Here is a 21,220-nt window from a genome sequence, read left to right on the forward strand (position 1 = left end):
ATGATCAGTGACATGTGATATATGACAAAAAGTGACATGTGATATATGACATGATCAGTGACATGTGATATATGACATAAACAGTGACATATGATATATGACATGATCAGTGACGTGATATTTAACATGATCAGTGACGTGATATATAACATACTTGATCTGTGATGTGTGATATATAACATATATGATCAGTGAAATGTGATGTATAAACTATGATCAGTGACGTGATGTAGAACACATGATCAGTGACAGATTTAACATACATGATCAGTGACATGTGATATATAACATGATCAGTGACAGATTTAACATACATGATCAGTGACATGTGATATATAACATATGATCAGTGACGTGATATGTAACACATGATCAGTTGCATGTGATATATAATATATGATCAGTGACATGTGATATATAACATGATCAGTGACGTGATATATAACACATGATCAGTGATGCGTGATATATAACATGATCAGTGATGCGTGATATATAACATATGACCACTGACATGATAACGTGTGATTGTTGAGCATGTGAACAGATGGATTAGCTGTAGTGAGCAGTGAGTCTTATGTCTGACTCATGCACTGAAGATCTAGAGACCATTTTCCCTGCATGCTCAGATCTCGGCCGAAGAAGCAGAAATTTTAAAGCAAGAAAAATTCAGCATGAAAGCTCCGGAAGCTTTTTTTCCTGTGCAAAGACTCCCCTCTTTATTTCACCCGATGCTTTCATTCTGGACAGTCAGGGGATCAAAGAAGTTCCTTGCGCAGCGCTTTATTCGAGCCTACAGTAAACTTTGGTTGGTAAAAAAGGTTGACATGAAACACGTTGGCTGCAGGTAAGCTATGTTACTCTTTTAATACGTTCAGGTGACAGGAAGTGAAGCAGCCAACATTAGCAGAATCATTTCCCTTCCTGTTTGACAGGGACAGTGGGAGCTGTGCTGCATATCGCTTCTCCAGTTCTAATAATTATGTAATAACACAATACTTAGAGTGTTTAAATGAAAGTGAAATAATTAAAATTAATAAGTATATTCTCATTTCTGTATCCCAAAATAATTCAGTGGAATTATTCCTGCTAAAATATTCCTTCTATTCATCTTCATAAACAACACCAAATCGTGTACGCAGTGTAATCAAGGTGATAAAAACATCCTTAATGAGGACAGGAAATATTGATTTTCAGCACTTTACTTACGACACGTACAAGGAACTACCGACCTCACAAGGTACAGTAAAAAATAAAAACCTATTTAAACACCGGTGTCACAAATGGAAATGTTAAAGCCAATGTGAAAAAGCTAAATCTGCGGGTAGAGTCTCCCAAAAATTCTAAATAAACAGTTCCTTTACTTTGATTTTTATTTGCATCAATCAGGGCCGCATTTGTGTTCCTGTGTTTCACTGCTGTAATGGTTAAACAGCCTGCTTGTAAAAGTCATCTCCAGCTCTTATTTTGAAGGTCTGAATGCCAAATGCTGATGCCAAAATGCTTGTAAAAGTCATCTCCAGCTTTTATTTTGAAGGGCTGAATACCAAATGCTGATGCCAAACAAAGAAACATTTTATTAAAGTTAAACGTAATGCTGCTCCGTTCTTTACCAGCCGAGTTTAATGTGTTCAATAAAATTAAATCAGACATGTTAACACAGAAACATGCTAACAGACATTAACCTTTGTGCTAAGCTAGGCTAACACGTCATAGTTAGCTGTATTTAACACAGAAACATGCTAACAGACATTAACCTTTGTGCTAAGCTAGGCTAACTCGTCATAGTTAGCTGTATTTAACAAAGAAACATGCTAACAGACATTAACCTTTGTGCTAAGCTAGGCCAACATGTCACAGTTAGCTAACAGACACACTGAGTACCGTTAGACGAGTTCAGTACAGAGCTGTGCAACACTGTGTCAGTGTGTGTTACAGTGTGTGTTAGTGTGTGTTACAGTGTGTCAGTGTGTGTTAATGTGTGTTACAGTGTGTCAGTGTGTGTTACAGTGTGTCAGTGTGTGTTAGTGTGTGTTACAGTGTGTCAGTGTGTGTTAATGTGTGTTACAGTGTGTGTTAGTGTGTGTTGCAGTGTGTGTTACAGTGGGTGTTTCAGTGGGTGTTACAGTGTGTGTTAGTGTGTTTCAGTGTGTGTTACACAGTGTGTTAGTGTGTGTGTACTGTGTGTATTAGTGTGTGTGTACTGTCAGCATCGTCACTCTCTGTATCTCCAGCAGAGGATCAGTCTGTCTCCTCCCGCCTGCTTCTGCTCAGACACTGAAATTAAGCGCCCCTCTGTTCAGGTGACTCAAGGGAATGATAGCGAGCGATGGGGAGGAGGGGCTCTGGACTGATGGCGTGCGATGGGGAGGAGGGGCTCTGGAATGATGGCGCGCTATGGGGAGGAGGGGCTCTGGACTGATGGCGTGTGACGGGGAGGAGGGGCTCTGGACTGATGGCGTGCGATGGGGAGGAGGGGCTCTGGACTGCTGGCGTGTGACGGGGAGGAGGGGCTCTGGACTGATGGCGTGCGATGGGGAGGAGGGGCTCTGGACTGCTGGCGTGTGACGGAGAGGAGGGGCTCTGGACTGCTGGCGTGTGATGGGGAGGAGGGGCTCTGGACTGATGGCGTGCGATGGGGTGGAGGGGCTCTGGACTGCTGGCGTGTGACGGGGAGGAGGGGCTCTGGACTGATGGCGTGTGATGGGGAGGAGGGGCTCTGGACTGATGGCGTGCGATGGGGAGGAGGGGCTCTGGACTGCTGGCGTGTGACGGGGAGGAGGGGCTCTGGACTGATGGCGTGCGATGGGGAGGAGGGGCTCTGGACTGCTGGCGTGTGACGGGGAGGAGGGGCTCTGGACTGCTGGCGTGTGATGGGGAGGAGGGGCTCTGGACTGATGGCGTGCGATGGGGTGGAGGGGCTCTGGACTGCTGGCGTGTGACGGGGAGGAGGGGCTCTGGACTGATGGCGTGTGATGGGGAGGAGGGGCTCTGGACTGATGGCGTGTGACGGGGAGGAGGGGCTCTGTGACGTATCAGACATTAATGACCACATCATCCTCTTCATCTTTCACCTCCTCCTGTAATGTGTCCACAGACTCCACCCTCTTCACCTCTTCTCCCCTCAGCTCCTCCCCCTGATCCTCCTCAGGGGGGGCACAGGGGGGGCTGAAGATGTATCTGTAGTCTCCTCCAATTGCCAGTGCAGCGCCTGACCCCAACATCAGCCAGTCCTCTTCTTCCTGCTCCTCCTCCCTGTGCTGCCAGGCCACGCTCCAGCTGGGAGCTCCAGCCGCCGTCCCCTCTTCCCTGACGCCTCCTCCTCCTCCCGGCTCCCCCTCCAGATTCACGTAGAGCAGTGGTTCCTTCAGAGGGAGAGCGGGACACAGGCTGAGCCACAGCGCCTCCAGCTGGTCCACCAGATGTTTGAAACTAGGACGACATTTAGGAACTGGACTCCAGCAGCTGTGCATGATGTCATAGCTGACAGAGAAACCCAAGAAGAAGAAATCAAACATCAAAATCAGGAAACATCAGGTGAGTGTGTGCCTAACCTAGAATCAGGTTTACAGCCTGTGAGGCAAAACTCAGGGAAACATCCCAAAACACCCCGGATCTCTAGACCCTCCCCCTTATTCTTCAGGGACCTGAACCGTCTGCAAAACCCCCAAAACACCCCGGATGTCTAGACCCTCCCCCTTATTCTTCAGGGACCTGAACCGTCTGCAAAACCCCCAAAACACCAAGAAGAAGAAATATGGAGACTCAGGTGATAGAGAATCACATATAATACAATGTGTGTGTGTGTGTGTGTTTGTGTGTGTGTATGTGTGTGTGTGTGTGTGTGTGTGTGTGTGTGTGTGTGTATGAGTGTGTGTGTTTTGCTCACATGTCGTCCCTGCAGTGAGCTGGTTTCTTCAGTCTCTCTCCTTTGATCAGGAACTCATAGATCTCAGAGTTTTCCACTCCTGGGTACGGAGTCTGACCCCGAGTCATGACTTCCCACATCGTCACCCCAAATGCCCACTGATACACACACACACACACACACACACACACACACACACACACACACACAGAGATACAGATACACACACACACACACACACACACACACACAGATACACACACACACACAGATACACACACAGATACACACACACACACACACAGAGATACAGAGATACAGATACACACACACACACACACACACACACACACACACACACACACAGAGCGAGAGACCAGCAGTATTTAGACAATCAGATTTTCTGTGTGTGTGTGTATGTGTGTGTGTGTATATTTGTGTGTGTGTGTTTGTGTGTGTGTGTATATATATGTGTGTGTGTGTGTGTGTGTACCACGTCGCTCTGTATTGTGTACACGTTGTCTGACAGACTCTCCAGAGCGATCCACTTCACTGGAAGTTTAGAGACTGATCCCTGTCGGTAATAATCTCCACTGTAGATCTTCTTAGAGAGACCGAAGTCCGCCACACACACCGTCATGTTCTCATCCAGCCTAAACACACACACACACACACACACACACACACACACACACACACACACACACACACACATGCATACAGAAGAAACGTATATTAACATACATTTCCATTAATAAAGCAGAATAAGGTTGTGTGTGTGTGTGTGTGTGTGTGTGTGTGTGCGCGTGTGCGTGTGTGTGTGTGTGTGTGTGTGTTTGTCTGTGTGTGTGTGTTCAGAAGTCAGCTGGTCCTGGACTTACATACAGTTCCTGGCTGCGAGGTCTCTGTGGATGATGTTTCTGCTGCTCAGATACTCCATCCCTCGAGAGATGTCCAACATGAAGCGCAGCAGGGTCTGCAAGGACAGGTCCTGAAACACAGAAGGACTAGGTCAGATCCAGGTCCTGAAACACAGAAGGACTAGGTCAGATCCAGGTCCTGAAACACAGAAGGACTAGGTCAGATCCAGGTCCTGAAACACAGAAGGACTAGGTCAGATCCAGGTCCTGATACACAGAAGGACTAGGTCAGATCCAGGTCCTGAAACACACAAGGACTAGGTCAGATCCAGGTCCAGATACACAGAAGGACTAGGTCAGATCCAGGTCCTCGTTTTGACCTTGACATGACCACAACCAGGACAGGATCAAACCACGTTATAATGTAATGTATTTCCTATATTTGTGGGTAAATGTTAATATTTTCTTCATAGTGTTGAAATGTTAATATTTTCTTTATAGTGTTGAAATGTTAATATTTTCTTCATAGTGTTGAAATGTTAATATTTTCTTCATAGTGTTGAAATGTTAATATTTTCTTTATAGTGTTGAAATGTTAATATTTTCTTCATAGTGTTGAAATGTTAATATTTTCTTCATAGTGATGAAATGTTAATATTTTCTTCATAGTGTTGAAATGTTAATATTTTCTTCATAGTGTTGAAATGTTAATATTTTCTTTATAGTGTTGAAATGTTAATATTTTCTTCATAGTGTTGAAATGTTAATATTTTCTTCATAGTGTTGAAATGTTAATATTTTCTTTATAGTGTTGAAATGTTAATATTTTCTTCATAGTGTTGAAATGTTAATATTTTCTTCATAGTGATGAAATGTTAATATTTTCTTCATAGTGTTGAAATGTTAATATTTTCTTCATAGTGATGAAATGTTAATATTTTCTTCATAGTGTTGAAATGTTAATATTTTCTTCATAGTGTTGAAATGTTAATATTTTCTTCATAGTGTTGAAATGTTAATATTTTCTTCATAGTGTTGAAATGTTAATATTTTCTTCATAGTGATGAAATGTTAATATTTTCTTCACAGTGTTGAAATGTTAATATTTTCTTCATAGTGTTGAAATGTTAATATTTTCTTCATAGTGATGAAATGTTAATATTTTCTTCACAGTGTTGAAATGTTAATATTTTCTTCATAGTGATGAAATGTTAATATTTTCTTCACAGTGTTGAAATGTTAATATTTTCTTCACAGTGTTGAAATGTTAATATTTTCTTCACAGTGTTGAAATGTTAATATTTTCTTCATAGTGTTGAAATGTTAATATTTTCTTCATAGTGTTGAAATGTTAATATTTTCTTCATAATGATGAAATGTTAATATTTTCTTCACAGTGTTGAAATGTTAATATTTTCTTCACAGTGATGAAATGTTAATATTTTCTTCATAGTGTTGAAATGTTAATATTTTCTTCACAGTGTTGAAATGTTAATATTTTCTTCATAGTGTTGAAATGTTAATATTTTCTTCATAGTGTTGAAATGTTAATATTTTCTTCACAGTGTTGAAATGTTAATATTTTCTTCACAGTGTTGAAATGTTAATATTTTCTTCACAGTGTTGAAATGTTAATATTTTCTTCATAGTGTTGAAATGTTAATATTTTCTTCACAGTGTTGAAATGTTAATATTTTCTTCATAGTGTTGAAATGTTAATATTTTCTTCATAGTGATGAAATGTTAATATTTTCTTCATAGTGATGAAATGTTAATATTTTCTTCATAGTGATGAAATGTTAATATTTTCTTCACAGTGTTGAAATGTTAATATTTTCTTCACAGTGTTGAAATGTTACTATTTTCTTCATAGTGTTGAAATGTTAATATTTTCTTCATAGTGTTGAAATGTTAATATTTTCTTCATAGTGTTGAAATGTTAATATTTTCTTCATAATGATGAAATGTTAATATTTTCTTCACAGTGTTGAAATGTTAATATTTTCTTCACAGTGATGAAATGTTAATATTTTCTTCACAGTGTTGAAATGTTAATATTTTCTTCATAGTGTTGAAATGTTAATATTTTCTTCATATTGTTGAAATGTTAATATTTTCTTCATAGTGTTGAAATGTTAATATTTTCTTCATATTGTTGAAATGTTAATATTTTCTTCATAGTGTTGAAATGTTAATATTTTCTTCATAGTGTTGAAATGTTAATATTTTCTTCATAGTGTTGAAATGTTAATATTTTCTTCATAGTGTTGAAATGTTAAAATTTTCTTCAGTGTTGAAATGTTAATATTTTCTTCAGTGTTGAAATGTTAATATTTTCTTCACAGTGTTGAAATGTTAATATTTTCTTCATAGTGTTGAAATGTTAATATTTTCTTCATATTGTTGAAATGTTAATATTTTCTTCATAGTGATGAAATGTTAATATTTTCTTCATAGTGATGAAATGTTAATATTTTCTTCATAGTGATGAAATGTTAATATTTTCTTCATAGTGATGAAATGTTAATATTTTCCACAGTTAAAACAGTTTCCATACAAACGGGTTTTCTCCCAGTCGAGACAGCAGCAGGAAGGTGTGCAGGTCGCCATGCTTCATAAACGGTAAAACGACCATGGGGATCGGCAGCCGCTGGCTCGGGCGCCGATGAAGACTCACTCCTATTGGAGAGGAAGAGCTGTCAATCAAACAGTGTGACCTGGACCTCTGCTCACGTGCGTCGTGTTTGTTTACCGATGAGCTGGATGACGTTGGGGTGGTGGAAATCCTTCATGTAGGCCGCCTCCTTCAGACATTGCTCGATGTCACTTGAAGAGGTGATGTCAGCTAAAGTACACACACACACACACACACATATATGTACACATATTGATGATGTCACGAAGCTTCAATAAAAGCTGCACATTTTAAACAAACATTTTGTCTTCATCAAACTGAACCCATCATCATCCTCCTCCTCTATGATGTCATCACTCTGCACTTCCTGTCTCCACACAACGAAAGAAAGAAGAAAAATGTCACGCTCACATTTCAACACTTTGACCGCCACCTTCTGGACGGATGAATCCTCCGTCTTCAGGCACGCCTCCCGCACTGACCCGAACTCACCTGGACAGGTGTACATACACACACACACACACACACACACACACACACACACACACACATACACACAGTGCGAGAAACCAGCAGTATTTAGACAATCAGATTTTCTGTGAGTGTGTGTGTGTGTGAGTGTGTGTGTGTGTGTGTGTGTGTGTGTGTGTGTGTTTTACCTTTTCCCAGCATGTGTCCCAGTGTAAGCAGCCTCTCTGGGATCAGAACATCCTGCAGCTTGCTTTTAAGGTCATCGTTTATACCCAGACTGTCCACTAGAGGGACACATACACACATACACACACACACACACACACACACACACACACACACACACACACACACACACACACACACACACAAACACACACATGCACACACACACACACACACACACACACACACACACACACAAACACACATTAGTTGTAGTTCTAAATTGAGGCAGCACTTATCAGAGAAGGTCTTTTATATTTTAGCTGTTTTTTAGAGCCTACATTTCCCATAATGCCCCTCTCCCTCTGTGCTGAAGTTGTCACATCTCTCTGAATGCTGTCTTAGCTTTTATTTTCAGACCTGTCGTCTTCAGTCGCTGTTAACCGTCTAACTGACGATCAGTTGATGTTTATTGTTGTTCTGTAGGACAGCAGATCTGATTGGCTGAGAGTCAGCAGGTAAATGCAGGTGAGCAGAGTCTATCAATACAGGCAGCTGTGATTGGTGTAAACAGACTGCTGAAGGACGCTCTCTGACAAACTGCTGATCACTCTTAATGTCTGAGAGTGACAGGAAGTCATCATCTGAGCAGCTACCAATCATCTGCCCCACATCAGACAGACAACCTATAACCCTAGACTGGGCGGGGCCTGGTACATTAGGTTTCATACACAGGTGATTCAAAGGTAAACTTTAATCTGCTGACTCACATGTGGACTCCTGAAGATCTGCACAGTTTCTATTAAAGGATCGAGCCACCGTGAAGGAGACTGAACTCTCAGGACCTGGAGACTTAAAAACAGAACTACAGACAGACAGATAGGCAGACAGACAGACAGACAGACAGACAGGCAGGCAGGCAGGCAGGCAGGCAGACAGACAGACAGGCAGGCAGACAGACAGATAGGCAGGCAGGCAGGCAGGCAGGCAGGCAGGCAGGCAGACAGACACAGGCAGGCAGACAGACAGACAGACAGGCAGACAGACAGATAGGCAGGCAGGCAGACAGATAGGCAGGCAGGCAGACAGACAGACAGGCAGGCAGACAGACAGACAGACAGGCAAGCAGGCAGGCAGACAGACAGGCAGACAGACAGACAGGCAGGCAGACAGACAGACAGACAGGCAGGCAGACAGACAGACAGACAGGTAGTTTAACAAACAGGAAGTGGAAACATGATTTTTATCAGATGTTTCTTTATCTCTTTTAATCCCGTACCCAAACTGTGTCTCCTTCTCGCGGCGCTGAGCGAGGATGGTCAGCAGGAGGCCCACCACTGAGGCCACCAGCAGGCCGAGCAGGAGACCCACCCACATGTGGCTCCTCTGGGCGGGGGCCTGGACTGAGGGACCCACAGGAGCCAATCAAAACACTGGAAAAAATGATCCCCCAAAACAACCCAACACAGAGGTGAAGGTCTGTACCTGAGGCAGGAAGCACCAGCACAGGACGACTCCACGGTCCACAGCCCACTGAGGTGCAGGCCGACACCTGGAAGGAGGAGTTAAAGAAACGACCTCCGCCTGCAAGCTCCGCCCACGGCTCCTTAAACAGCAGAGGCTCCTGCAGGGAGAGGAGTCAGAGAGAAGGAGTCATAGGAGGAGACGAGGGAGGAGTCAGAGAGAAGGAGTCATAGGAGGAGACGAAGGAGGAGTCATAGAGAAGGATTAATAGGAGGAGACGAGGGGAGTCAGAGAGAAGGAGTCATAGGATGAGACAAGGGAGGAGTCAGAGAGAAGGAGTCATAGGAGGAGACAAGGGAGGAGTCAAAGAGTAGAAGACATAGAAGGAGACAAAGAGTAGGAGTCCAAAAGGATGATGCATAGGAAGAGCCTGTGAGGAGAAGAAAATCACAAGAGGAGTCAACAAAGGAGTTAAAGAAGGAGCAACACAAAAACAGGAAGACTGATTGATAGGAGACAAAAAGAGAGAGGTAGGGAAGAGGAGGCATTGTTGAAAAGGAAGGGAGGAGGAGGCATGGACGTAAAGGAAGGGAGGAAGAGTCATGGACGTAAAGGAAGGGAAGAGGAGGCATGGATGAAAAGGAAGGGAGGAGGAGGCATGGACGTAAAGGAAGGGAGGAAGAGTCATGGACGTAAAGGAAGGGAAGAGGAGGCATGGATGAAAAGGAAGGGAGGAAGAGGCATAGACGAAAAGGAAGGGAGGAGGAGGCATAGATGTAAAGGTAGGGAGGAGGAGCCAGAGAGGAGGAAACAGGGTGGAGGAGACACGGAGGAGGAAGTAGGGAAATAGGTAGTAGGCAGGAGGAGGGAGGGAGGAGGAGAGAGTATGGTTGATGTCTTCAAGGTCAGAAGAGCTGATCAGGTTAACATCACCTGATCACCTGATCACCTGATCCAGAGTCTCACCTGAGCCTCTCCTCCCAGGGTCCACTGCACCTTGAAGGCCAGCAGCCGGCCCTGAAGCTCCTCCTCCGTCAGCTCCGCCCACCTCAGACTCAGCTGCTCCTCAGACAGAGAGAACGTCAGGTTCCTGGGAGCCGCCTGAGGAACTGAAGACAGAACACCATAACGGGGTCAGCTCCACCAATCAGAGCAGAGTGTATCAGACCGGCATGTGTGTGTGTGTGTGTGTGTGCACGTGCATGTGTGCGTGTGCGTGTGTAATCCGGGCAATAGGACAGACCAGTATGAGCAGTGGACGCATTTCAGCACAAAGCCTTCCTCAGTGCTGAAGGGGGGCAGAGTTACAGAGGATGACGAGGATGATGAAGACATCAACAAGTCACAGGAACCCAAATGACCAACAATAATAATAATAATAACAAAAATAATAATAATAACAATAATAATAAATAATAATAATAATAAGAAGAAGAATAATAATAAAAGTAGTCATGATATAGTTATTATGATCAAGTGCAATCCTTCACTCTCAGTCTCTGCAGAGTCTTTGCAGAGACGGTCCATGCCGCCTGCAGAGGGCGCTGCAGAGACGGCAGTCCTTTCAGACGGATTTAGGCCACAAACAAAAGCTGATTGTACGAAGGGGACTGAAATCTGCTGGAGACCATCCAGCTGAATCACACACACACACACACAGACTCACACACACACAGCTGAGAGTAAACAGCAGCTCTCTGAGTCTCTTATAAAACCTTCATGGCTGCAGGAAAGGGTCCATTTTTAACACACTGTACAAGAGATGCTAACAGGAAGTGATCAGACAGAGGAAAGACTTTCTTTTCTGCTAACAGTATATATTATCAATCTTTGCATCCATACATGATAAACTTTGAATTTCTACAACGCCATTCATTTTTTGACACGCGGTCTGTGATATGACCCGCTGTCACTGTCAGTCTAGAGGTCATAGACCTGCAGTACCGAATATCACCAGAGGGTGGAAACTCCTGTCTGTAGAGTTCATATGAGTCTCCATGTTCTTTGGACCGTTGACCTTCGCTCTGACCGAGAGTTGGTGCAGGTTATGTTGTGCTGCTGTCCTGGGGCGAACCACTAAGAACCTCTAATAAAAAGGGTCGACAGTCGCTCAGTCCAAAGGGACTTGGCTTGGGAACCAGAAGGTCACCGGTTCAAGTCCCAGTATGGACAAAGGCGGCTGGCGTGGCGCTGGTTGATGGCAGCCTCAATCTCTCTAAAGTACATGTCCATAGCATGTTTGTGCATGTTTGTATGTAAAGTCAACTCTGTGTGTAGCATGATCAAAAAAGAAGAGGAGTGAAAGAACCTCTTGGGGAGTAATAAAGTATGTTTAACAGAAACAAACCTCCTTGAGTAGAAATGGATGAACAAACAGGTTTTAATGACGGCCATCTTTAAACTCGGAGGATTCTCTCAACGAGACCAAACGTATTCGATGTTTCTATCGCTAATACCGCCGGCTATCCAAGCTCCCAGCTGATGCACAGAGCCCCTCGTTCCAGCATGGCCTTAATGCCAATCTTAAGAAGCCAATGCAGAAGAGTTAAAAACTGCAGTTCCAGGAGCGTCCACTAGAGGCTGCTCAAACACACCCATTCAAAGATCTTTAAATAAACATGTTTACAGCTCAGGTCTGAAGAGATCCTCTCAGCACACACGGCACGAGGTGGATTATTATAACTTATGAGTCATCGTTAGGGGCGTGGCTGACTGGACAGGTGAGCACCAGTAGCTGTTAGCATGGAGGCTAAAGGCCTCAGCTCCACCTGTTTGCTTCTTGTTTCTTTGACTGAAAGTTGAGTCATTATTTCCAACATGGTCCATGTTTGGTGTTGCTCAGTAAACCAGGTGTTGTTGAGTGAACCTTCTCAGGTGTGCAGCTGGACTTAGTATTACTTGGTGATGTTAAACTCAGTGTGCACAGCAGCTGTTGTTTGTTGGGCTGGACTTTAAAACGTTATGCTTTGTTTATTTTGGGAGCATGCAGGACCTCTGAGGTTACTCTGGAGAAAATTCGGGACAGTGTTTTGGATTGTTGCAATAAAAATATTCCTTCCTTTGTATAAATTAACATATTTGAAGATGAGTATTAAAAACTGAGAGAATATCCCTTTAAGTTATATTTACAACAGATCAAATGGATTGATTTGGTCCTGATAAAATGTGCGATCAATAATTAATCACGACCTTTAAAGGTGACATATCATGTAGAATGGACTCTTTAATGGTTCTCTCCCTGAAATCTGTGTCCCTGTCTACAAACCCCCTGAAAAGTCAAAGACTCCATTCTGCCCCTGTTCTGATTTCTCCACCTTTCTGTAAATGTGTGCTGAAACCAGCCGTTTCAGTTTTCAGTGTTTTTCATACGTCACAACGCCATCCGGTCTGTAACAGGAAGTCAGAGCTCGGAGCTTGTTCAGCCCATAGACTGTATAAAATACAACTCAACCCCTCCTCCGTTTTTCATTCCCTGCACACATGTGTGCTAACAAGGAGCTTAGGAGGGAGGCATGCTAGTTGTAGGCTGTCTTAATAAACACAAAGGTCGGTTTTACTCCCCACGTCTGCAGATTTGAAGATCTAGTGGATGATTTTTATTTATCATGGATAAGTGCTAGCGCTAGTTAGCATAGCCACAAAGCTACATGTTCATAGCTGTGTACCAAGACACACGTCGACATGCTGACAAATAAAACAACAAGAAACACTAAATCTGTGACCAATGGTTCAGAAAGGTCCTGCTGCAGGCGCCTCTCCGTCAGGATCAGATTCTGGATCAGATTCAGAGGGTTGAAGTAACGTGGGTCTGTGAGCAGCCGTGTATATTCAGCCAACATGTAAACATTAGATCAACGTGCTGGACGGCCGAGGCCACACCCACTTCCTGAGGGGGCGTGGTCAGAGAGCTCATTCTCATTTAAAGGCACAGACACAGAAAACAGCCTGTTCTGAGCAGGGCTGAAAAAGAGGGGTTTACAGGCAGACCAGAATCTGATTTCAAAGTGTTTTTATGAGCAATAAACTTTAAAGACATGTTTTGGGGACCTCTTAGACCAATATATGTTGATGAAAAAGAGCAGAATATGTCACCTTTAAAGATTGTTTTACATCCCTACTTAAATTCAGTGTGTGTTTAGATGAGGCTAACATAGATGGGCACAGGTGGGTTGAGTGGTGATGACATCACATGGCTATGATGTCATCAGCTAAAACATCTCTTACCTGACTCAGGTGTCTGCAGGTGCAGCCAATGGGAGAAGGGTGATGCTCCCACCTCGTTCACACAGGAGACTCTGACACTGTAGTTACTGTGACTCCTCAAACCCGACAGGACGTACAGGTGAGGAGGAACCTGCACCTCCTGCTGTGGGAGGTTCGACATCCGGGGGGCTGCATGCTTCGACAGCTGGGGGAGGAAAGCCTTTATGAAACTGTGTCTCTCTGTGTGTGTGTGTGTGTGTGTGTGTGTGTGTGTGTGTGTGTCCGGCATGCTACCTGGATGATGCAGGTGGAAAGCTCAGAGTATCCTGTAAATCCAGGTTTCCATGACAATGTGACGTTGTTGTCATTCATTCTCAGGACTTGCAGCTCAACAGGCGCCGCCGGGGACACTGAGAGAGAGAGAGAGAGAGAGAGAGAGAGAGAGAGAGAGAGAGAGAGAGAGAGAAGCCTTCACTAAGCCCCGCCCCCAAACTATTTAACCAATAACAACTAAGTAACATGTTGCAGCAGCTGCTCATCTGTTCCAGGTACAGGTGTTCATGCATGTGTCAAAACAGTGCTTTGATGCTAAGCTAACATATGAAGAAAAAGAGGATCAATTATTAAAGATTTACCTTTGATGTGAACACTTCCTGTCCGAGACACAGAGATCCCTCTGGTGTTCTTCGCTTCACAGTAAAACTTCACACTGCTGTTCACACCTGTGGCAGACAGACAGACAGGTGACAGACAGACAGGTGACAGACAGACAGGTGAGAGACAGACAGACAGACAGACAGACAGGTGAGACAGACAGACAGGTGAGAGACAGACAGACAGACAGACAGGTGAGTGACAGAGACAGACAGACAGGTGAGACAGACAGACAGACAGACAGATAGGTAAGAGACAGACAGACAGGTAAGTGACAGACAGACAGACAGACAGGTGAGAGACAGACAGACAGACAGGTGAGACAGACAGACAGGTGAGAGACAGACAGACAGACAGACAGACAGGTGAGTGACAGAGACAGACAGACAGGTGAGACAGACAGACAGACAGACAGATAGGTAAGAGACAGACAGACAGGTAAGTGACAGACAGACAGACAGACAGACAGGTGAGACAGACAGACAGGTGAGTGACAGACAGACAGACAGACAGACAGGTGAGACAGACAGACAGTTGAGAGACAGACAGACAGACAGGTGAGAGACAGACAGACAGGTGAAAGACAGAGAGACAGGTGAGAGACATAGAGACAGGTGAGAGACAGACAGACAGGTGAGTGACAGACAGACAGACAGACAGACAGACAGACAGACAGACAGACAGGTGAGAGTCTACAGAGTGTGTTTTTGTGTCTTTCACACACTGATCTAGTTTAAGGTTCCCATGAAGCACCTGAGCAGAGCCTTCCTGCAGGTGAACTCCTCACCTTGTACATGAAGGACAGACGGGGACGGTCTGGGATCTCCCTCCTGAACTACTCACCTTGTACATGAAGGACAGACGGGGACGGTCTGGGATCTCCCTCCTGAACTCCTCCCAACCACCAGAGCACCTCCACCGGCTCAGGGGGGCCGACCGCTGCACAGGTCAGGTCAAAGGGGGCGTTAGGGAGCGTTGCAACGTCCTGAGGCTCCTCCACAAAGTGAGGCACTCCTGCAAGGGGAGGTGAAGAGTTCAGGGGCAAAGCATGATGGGAAATCTGACATAACGAGGGGACGACAGAGAGAAGGAGACGACTGAGAGAAGGAGACGACTGAGAGAAGGAGACGACAGATAGAAGGAGACGACTGAGAGAAGGAGACGACTGAGAGAAGGAGACGACAGAGAGAGGGAACGACTGAGAGAAGGAGAAGACAGAGAGAAGGAGACAACTGAGAGAAGGAGACGACAGAGAGAAGGAGACGACAGAGAGAAGGAGACGACAGAGAGGAGGAGAAGACAGAGAGAAGGAGACAACTGAGAGAAGGAGACAACTGAGAGAAGGAGACAACTGAGAGAAGGAGACGACTGAGAGAAGGAGACGACTGAGAGAGGGAACGACTGAGAGAAGGAGACGACAGAGAGAAGGAGACAACTGAGAGAAGGAGACGACTGAGAGAAGGAGACGACAGAGAGAAGGAGACGACTGAGAGAAGGAGACGACAGAGAGAAGGAGACGACAGAGAGAAGAAAACGACAGAGAGAAGGAGACGACTGAGAGAAGGAGACGACAGAGAGAAGGAGACAACAGAGAGAAGGAGACGACAGAGAGAAGGAGACGACAGAGAGAAGGAGACGACAGAGAGAAGGAGACGACTGAGAGAAGGAGACGACAGAGAGAAGGAGACGACTGAGAGAAGGAGACGACTGAGAGAAGGAGACGACTGAGAGAAGAGACGACAGAGAGAAGGAGACGACTGAGAGAAGGAGACGACTGAGAGAAGGAGACGACAGAGAGAAGAAAACGACAGAGAGAAGAAAACGACAGAGAGAAGGAGACGACTGAGAGAAGGAGACGACTGAGAGAAGGAGACGACAGAGAGAAGAAAACGACAGAGAGAAGGAGACGACTGAGAGAAGGAGATGACAGAGAGAAGGAGACGACAGAGAGAAGGAGACGACTGAGAGAAGGAGACGACAGAGAGAAGAAAACGACAGAGAGAAGAAAACGACAGAGAGAAGAAAACGACAGAGAGAAGGAGACGACTGAGAGAAGGAGACTACAGAGAGAAGGAGACGACTGAGAGAAGGAGACGACAGAGAGAAGGAGACGACAGAGAGAAGGAGACGACAGAGAGAAGGAGACGACAGAGAGAAGGAGACGACTGAGAGAGGGAACGACTGAGAGAAGGAGACGACAGAGAGAAGGAGACAACTGAGAGAAGGAGACGACTGAGAGAAGGAGACGACAGAGAGAAGGAGACGACAGAGAGAAGGAGACAACTGAGAGAAGGAGACGACTGAGAGAAGGAGACGACTGAGAGAGGGAACGACTGAGAGAAGGAGACGACAGAGAGAAGGAGACAACTGAGAGAAGGAGACGACTGAGAGAAGGAGACGACAGAGAGAAGGAGACGACTGAGAGAGGGAACGACTGAGAGAGGGAACGACTGAGAGAAGGAGACGACAGAGAGAAGGAGACAACTGAGAGAAGGAGACGACTGAGAGAAGGAGACGACTGAGAGAGGGAACGACTGAGAGAAGGAGACGACAGAGAGAAGGAGACAACTGAGAGAAGGAGACGACTGAGAGAAGGAGACGACAGAGAGAAGGAGACGACAGAGAGAAGGAGACGACAGAGAGAAGGAGACGACTGAGAGAAGGAGACCACAGAGAGAAGGAGACCACAGAGAGAAGGAGACCACAGAGAGAAGGAGACCACAGAGAGAAGGAGCACAGGTTCTGTCCTCTACGATGTGTTATGGAGGAATGGACCAGTGTGTGTGTGTGTGAGTGATTCAGCAGCAGGACGGCGAGGCGTTCAATGACCCTCATGCTGCCTACAGAGGAAAAGATGATGTGTTCAGGTTCCTCACCTTCCACTGTGATCCAGGCTCGTTCAGAAGAGAACGTCAGACCGTGGAACTCCACCTCACACCAGTACTGACCCGCATCCTGCTGCTGGACCGACTTCACACTGCAAAGAAGAACACACAGAACCTTCAGACCTCAGCTAGACCCAGGAACTAAACCAGTCCCTCAGCTAGACCCAAGAACTGAATTAAACCAGAACCAGTCCCTCAGATAGACCCAAGAACTGAATTAAACCAGAACCAGTCCCTCAGCTAGACCCAGGAACTAAATTACACAACATTTCCAATATGGCTGCCGCCGCCGCCGATCAGCTTCAAAACAGGACTTCAGAAACAGATGGGGGACGTCACGGAGACTACCTCCATACAGTCTATGGTGTTAGGGTCAGACCACAGATCCTGGGTCAGTCTTAATCTCTGATCCTGGGTCAGATCTCAGATCCTGGGCTGGTGTGAGGACGGTCTGGGAGCAGCATTAGATCAGAGACTCCATATAAACACGACATGTTGACACCTGCAGATGAAAACTGGTTGAACACCTGCAGCCGTCCGTTTATGAAACACAGAGGTCTGTGCACGAAAACCACAGGAAGTCTCTCCACCCCTTTCAAAATAAAAGTCCTCTTAGAATGTGAGGAGGAGGAGAAGTCTTCAAAGACGCTCCGCCTGTATTTACTGTTTAAACATCAAACAGCCCCAACCCCGCCTTCATCTAGGAAACACCTTATATATGCTTCCTCTAGGAAACACCTTATATATGCTTCCTCTAGGTAAGACCTTATATATGCTTCCTCTAGGAAACACCTTATATATGCTTCCTCTAGGAAACACCTTATATATGCTTCCTCTAGGTAACACCTTATATATGCTTCCTCTAGGTGACACCTTATATATGCTTCCTCTAGGTGACACCTTATATATGCTTCCTCTAGGTAACACCTTATATATGCTTCCTCTAGGAAACATTGTGTGTTGCTCTGTTGGTCAGTTGTTATTTTGGTCAGTTGGTGTGTTGGTGAGTTGCTGTGTCAGTGAGTTGCTGTGTCAGTGAGTTGCTGTGTTGGTGAGTTGCTGTGTCAGTGAGTTGCTGTGTTGGTGAGTTGCTGTGTTGGTGAGTTGCTGTGTCAGTGAGTTGCTGTGTTGGTGAGTTGCTGTGTTGGTGAGTTGCTGTGTCAGTGAGTTGCTGTGTCAGTGAGTTGCTGTGTCGGTGAGTTGCTGTGTCAGTGAGTTGCTGTGTTGGTGAGTTGCTGTGTTGGTGAGTTGCTGTGTCAGTGAGTTGCTGTGTCAGTGAGTTGCTGTGTTGATCAACCTGTGGAACGTCTCCCAGTGTGTCTCTCCCAGCGTGAGGAACATCTGGTCCATGCTGTAGAGTTTCCGTCCGTCCTTCATCCAGACGATGTCGGGCTCTGAGACTCCGAGGACGGCACAGCCGAGCCGAGCGGCGTTCCCCTGAGACACCGTCTGATTGGACGGATGCTTCGTAAAGATCACACCTGCCAGAGACAACGAGACGGGGTGGAACCATCAGGACAACCAAACCATCATCTTAAATGTCCCTGCAGGGTCAGCAGTGGGTTAGGGTATGTCCCCTATACCTGCTGACCCCAATGTCCCCTAACCCTGCTGACCCTAATGTCCCCTAACCCTGCTGACCCTAATGTCCCCTAACCCTGCTGACCCTAATGTCCCCTAACCCTGCTGACCCTAATGTCCCCTAACCCTGCTGACCCTAATGTCCCCTAACCCTGCTGACCCTAATGTCCCCTAACCCTGCTGACCCTGATATCCCCTAACCCTGCTGACCCTCTGACCTATCCTCTGTCCTTTCCTCTGACCTTTGACCCCGTCTTCAGTGTGTCTGTGTATATTTGGATGTGGATCTGCTTTGGTCCTGATATTTAGGAGTTTTATGGATGGTTGTTGATTTGAAGGAGGAGAGAAGTCGTGCTGGAAGATCCTAAAAAGATGGAACCACCTGAGCTGCATACCTGCAGGGATCCTGCCCGGTCAGAGCACCTAAACCGGGTCCTCGCACCAAACCCCGGTCAGAGCACCTAAATCGGGTCCTTGCACCAAACCTGGTCAGAGCACCTAAACCAGGTCCTCGCACCAAACCCCTGTCAGAGCAGTACCTGAGTCCTCGCACCAACCCCGGTCAGAGCAGTACCTGAGTCCTCGCACCAAACCCCGGTCAGAGCACCTAAATCGGGTCCTCGCACCAAACCCGGACAGAGCACCTAAACCAGGTCCTCGCACCAAACCCCTGTCAGAGCAGTACCTTAGTCCTTGCACCAAACCCTGGTCAGATCACTTTAACTGAGTCCTCGCACCAACCCCGGTCAGAGCAGTACCTGAGTCCTCGCACCAAACCCCGGTCAGAGCACCTAAACCAGGTCCTTGCACCAAACCCCGGTCAGAGCAGTACCTGAGTCTTTGCACCAAACCCTGGTCAGATCACTTTAACTGAGTCCTCGCACCAAACCCCGGTCAGAGCACCTAGTCTGAATCCTCGCACCAAACCCCGGTCAGAGCAGTACCTGAGTCCTCGCACCAAACCCCGGTCAGATCACTTTAACTGAGTCCTCGCACCAAACCACGGTCAGATCACTTTAACTGAGTCCTCGCACCAAACCCCAGTCAGATACCAAACGGAGGACCCGGGTCGTTTCAGACCTCGATGAATGTTTGAGCCTCGCGGGGGTTTCGGGGACCAGAGGACTTCTTTACTTTAAGCCTTTAATGGATCCGGTCTCACCCTGGACCTTGAGTCCGGCTCGGAGGTCTTAGCAGAGAGGATGATGGCTGCAGACCGAACACAGATCTGAGTTTGAACTTTCAGGAAAGTTTAAAGCTTCGCTCCCTGATCCACTTCGACAGACCAAAGCTCGGACTCGGAGACCCGGACTCACTCAGAGACTCACCCTGATCACAGGTCCCGTCCAGACTCCGGAGACCGAACACCAGGATCCACAGAAGCAGCTTCATGCTGTCATTATTCCTGCCGGAGGACCCGACCCTCATTCACAGCGACCGGCTCAGCTCGGCTCGGCTCCCTACCCCCCCACTGAAGCCTCATTCCCACACAGCTCGGTCCCCCTCCTGCGGGAAAACCGGAATCACTGTTGAACCAGGTTCAGAGTTTCTGCAGAGACACTGAAGAGATCAAAGTGACCGAAGCTCAGGATGTTTCCTCAGGGAGCAAAGTAGAGACCAAAACAACACACACACACACACACACACACACACACACACACACACACACACACACACACACACACACACACACACACACACACACACGCACACACACACCGGATACAGTTACAAAATAAAAGCTCGTGATGTTACATGTTCTTGATTACATGAAGGTAACTCTGTGTTCCATGTTCCTCTTCTGTCGGCTCCTTTGATTCATTTAGAATAGTTTAACTTTACAAACACCATGGAGTGACTCTGAAGCTCATCAGCAGGGAAATAAAGTCACGAGGACATCAGACATGAATAAGGTTTAAATATGAACACATGAACAACATGAAGTACACTTAAACCAGACTAACTAACCGGAAGTACAATTCTGAGCAGTCATTCACCCCCTGAGGAATGTGGTGGGGGAGGAGCTGTCTGTGTGTGTGTGTGTGTGTGTGTGTGTGTGTGTGTGTCTGTGTGTGTGTGTGTGTGTATGTATGTGTGTGTGTGTGTGTGTTTGTATGTATGTGTGTGTGTTTGTGTGTGTGTGTGTGTGTGTGAGAGAAAGACCATGAAATGGGGAGAGACTGACTGAGCATGCCCGCCACCTGGTGGTATGACACATATATATATATGTATATGTATATATGTATATACTGTATGTATACATATATATAAAGTTGACTTACTACAAGTGACTTGTTCCTGATTCTGGAGATGTTACTGGAACTGAAAAGTTGCATGCCTTTAATCCAAGACATTTCACCAGATGGAGCTCCACACTGAGCATGACCACCTGATCTCCATCAGCACTGCAGCCACGGTGACAGAGACTCTCCTG

The 21,220-nt window shown here is 45.9% G+C and overlaps 1 protein-coding gene across 3 annotated transcripts; it reads right to left on the reverse strand.

The window, feature by feature from the left end:
- Nucleotides 1–2,059: 2,059 nt before the first annotated feature.
- On the reverse strand, nucleotides 2,060–20,728 carry tyro3 (TYRO3 protein tyrosine kinase). Of its 3 annotated transcripts, none has more exons than XM_034678827.1 (20): nucleotides 20,556–20,728; nucleotides 20,115–20,346; nucleotides 18,503–18,686; nucleotides 17,197–17,297; nucleotides 15,164–15,334; nucleotides 14,302–14,388; nucleotides 13,961–14,076; nucleotides 13,688–13,871; nucleotides 10,430–10,572; nucleotides 9,485–9,623; nucleotides 9,279–9,402; nucleotides 8,770–8,864; nucleotides 8,023–8,118; nucleotides 7,775–7,855; nucleotides 7,481–7,573; nucleotides 7,286–7,407; nucleotides 4,750–4,859; nucleotides 4,362–4,521; nucleotides 3,890–4,026; nucleotides 3,013–3,483 (listed from the first exon to the last, which is right to left on the reverse strand). In XM_034678827.1, the coding sequence occupies exons 2-20, from the start codon at nucleotides 20,212–20,214 to the stop codon at nucleotides 3,036–3,038; spliced, it is 2,691 nt and encodes an 896-aa protein (XP_034534718.1). In that variant the 5' UTR covers nucleotides 20,215–20,346; nucleotides 20,556–20,728; the 3' UTR covers nucleotides 3,013–3,035. The 3 variants fall into 3 exon arrangements, with proteins under 3 accessions (XP_034534719.1, XP_034534718.1, XP_034534716.1); XM_034678825.1 differs by having other exon boundaries at nucleotides 20,542–20,728; XM_034678828.1 differs by lacking the exon at nucleotides 20,556–20,728 and having other exon boundaries at nucleotides 2,060–3,483; nucleotides 20,115–20,473.
- Between the last annotated feature and the right edge of the window lie 492 nt (nucleotides 20,729–21,220).

The sequence above is a fragment of the Notolabrus celidotus genome, unplaced genomic scaffold, assembly GCF_009762535.1.
Source record: "Notolabrus celidotus isolate fNotCel1 unplaced genomic scaffold, fNotCel1.pri scaffold_240_arrow_ctg1, whole genome shotgun sequence".
NCBI lineage: Eukaryota > Metazoa > Chordata > Actinopteri > Labriformes > Labridae > Notolabrus > Notolabrus celidotus.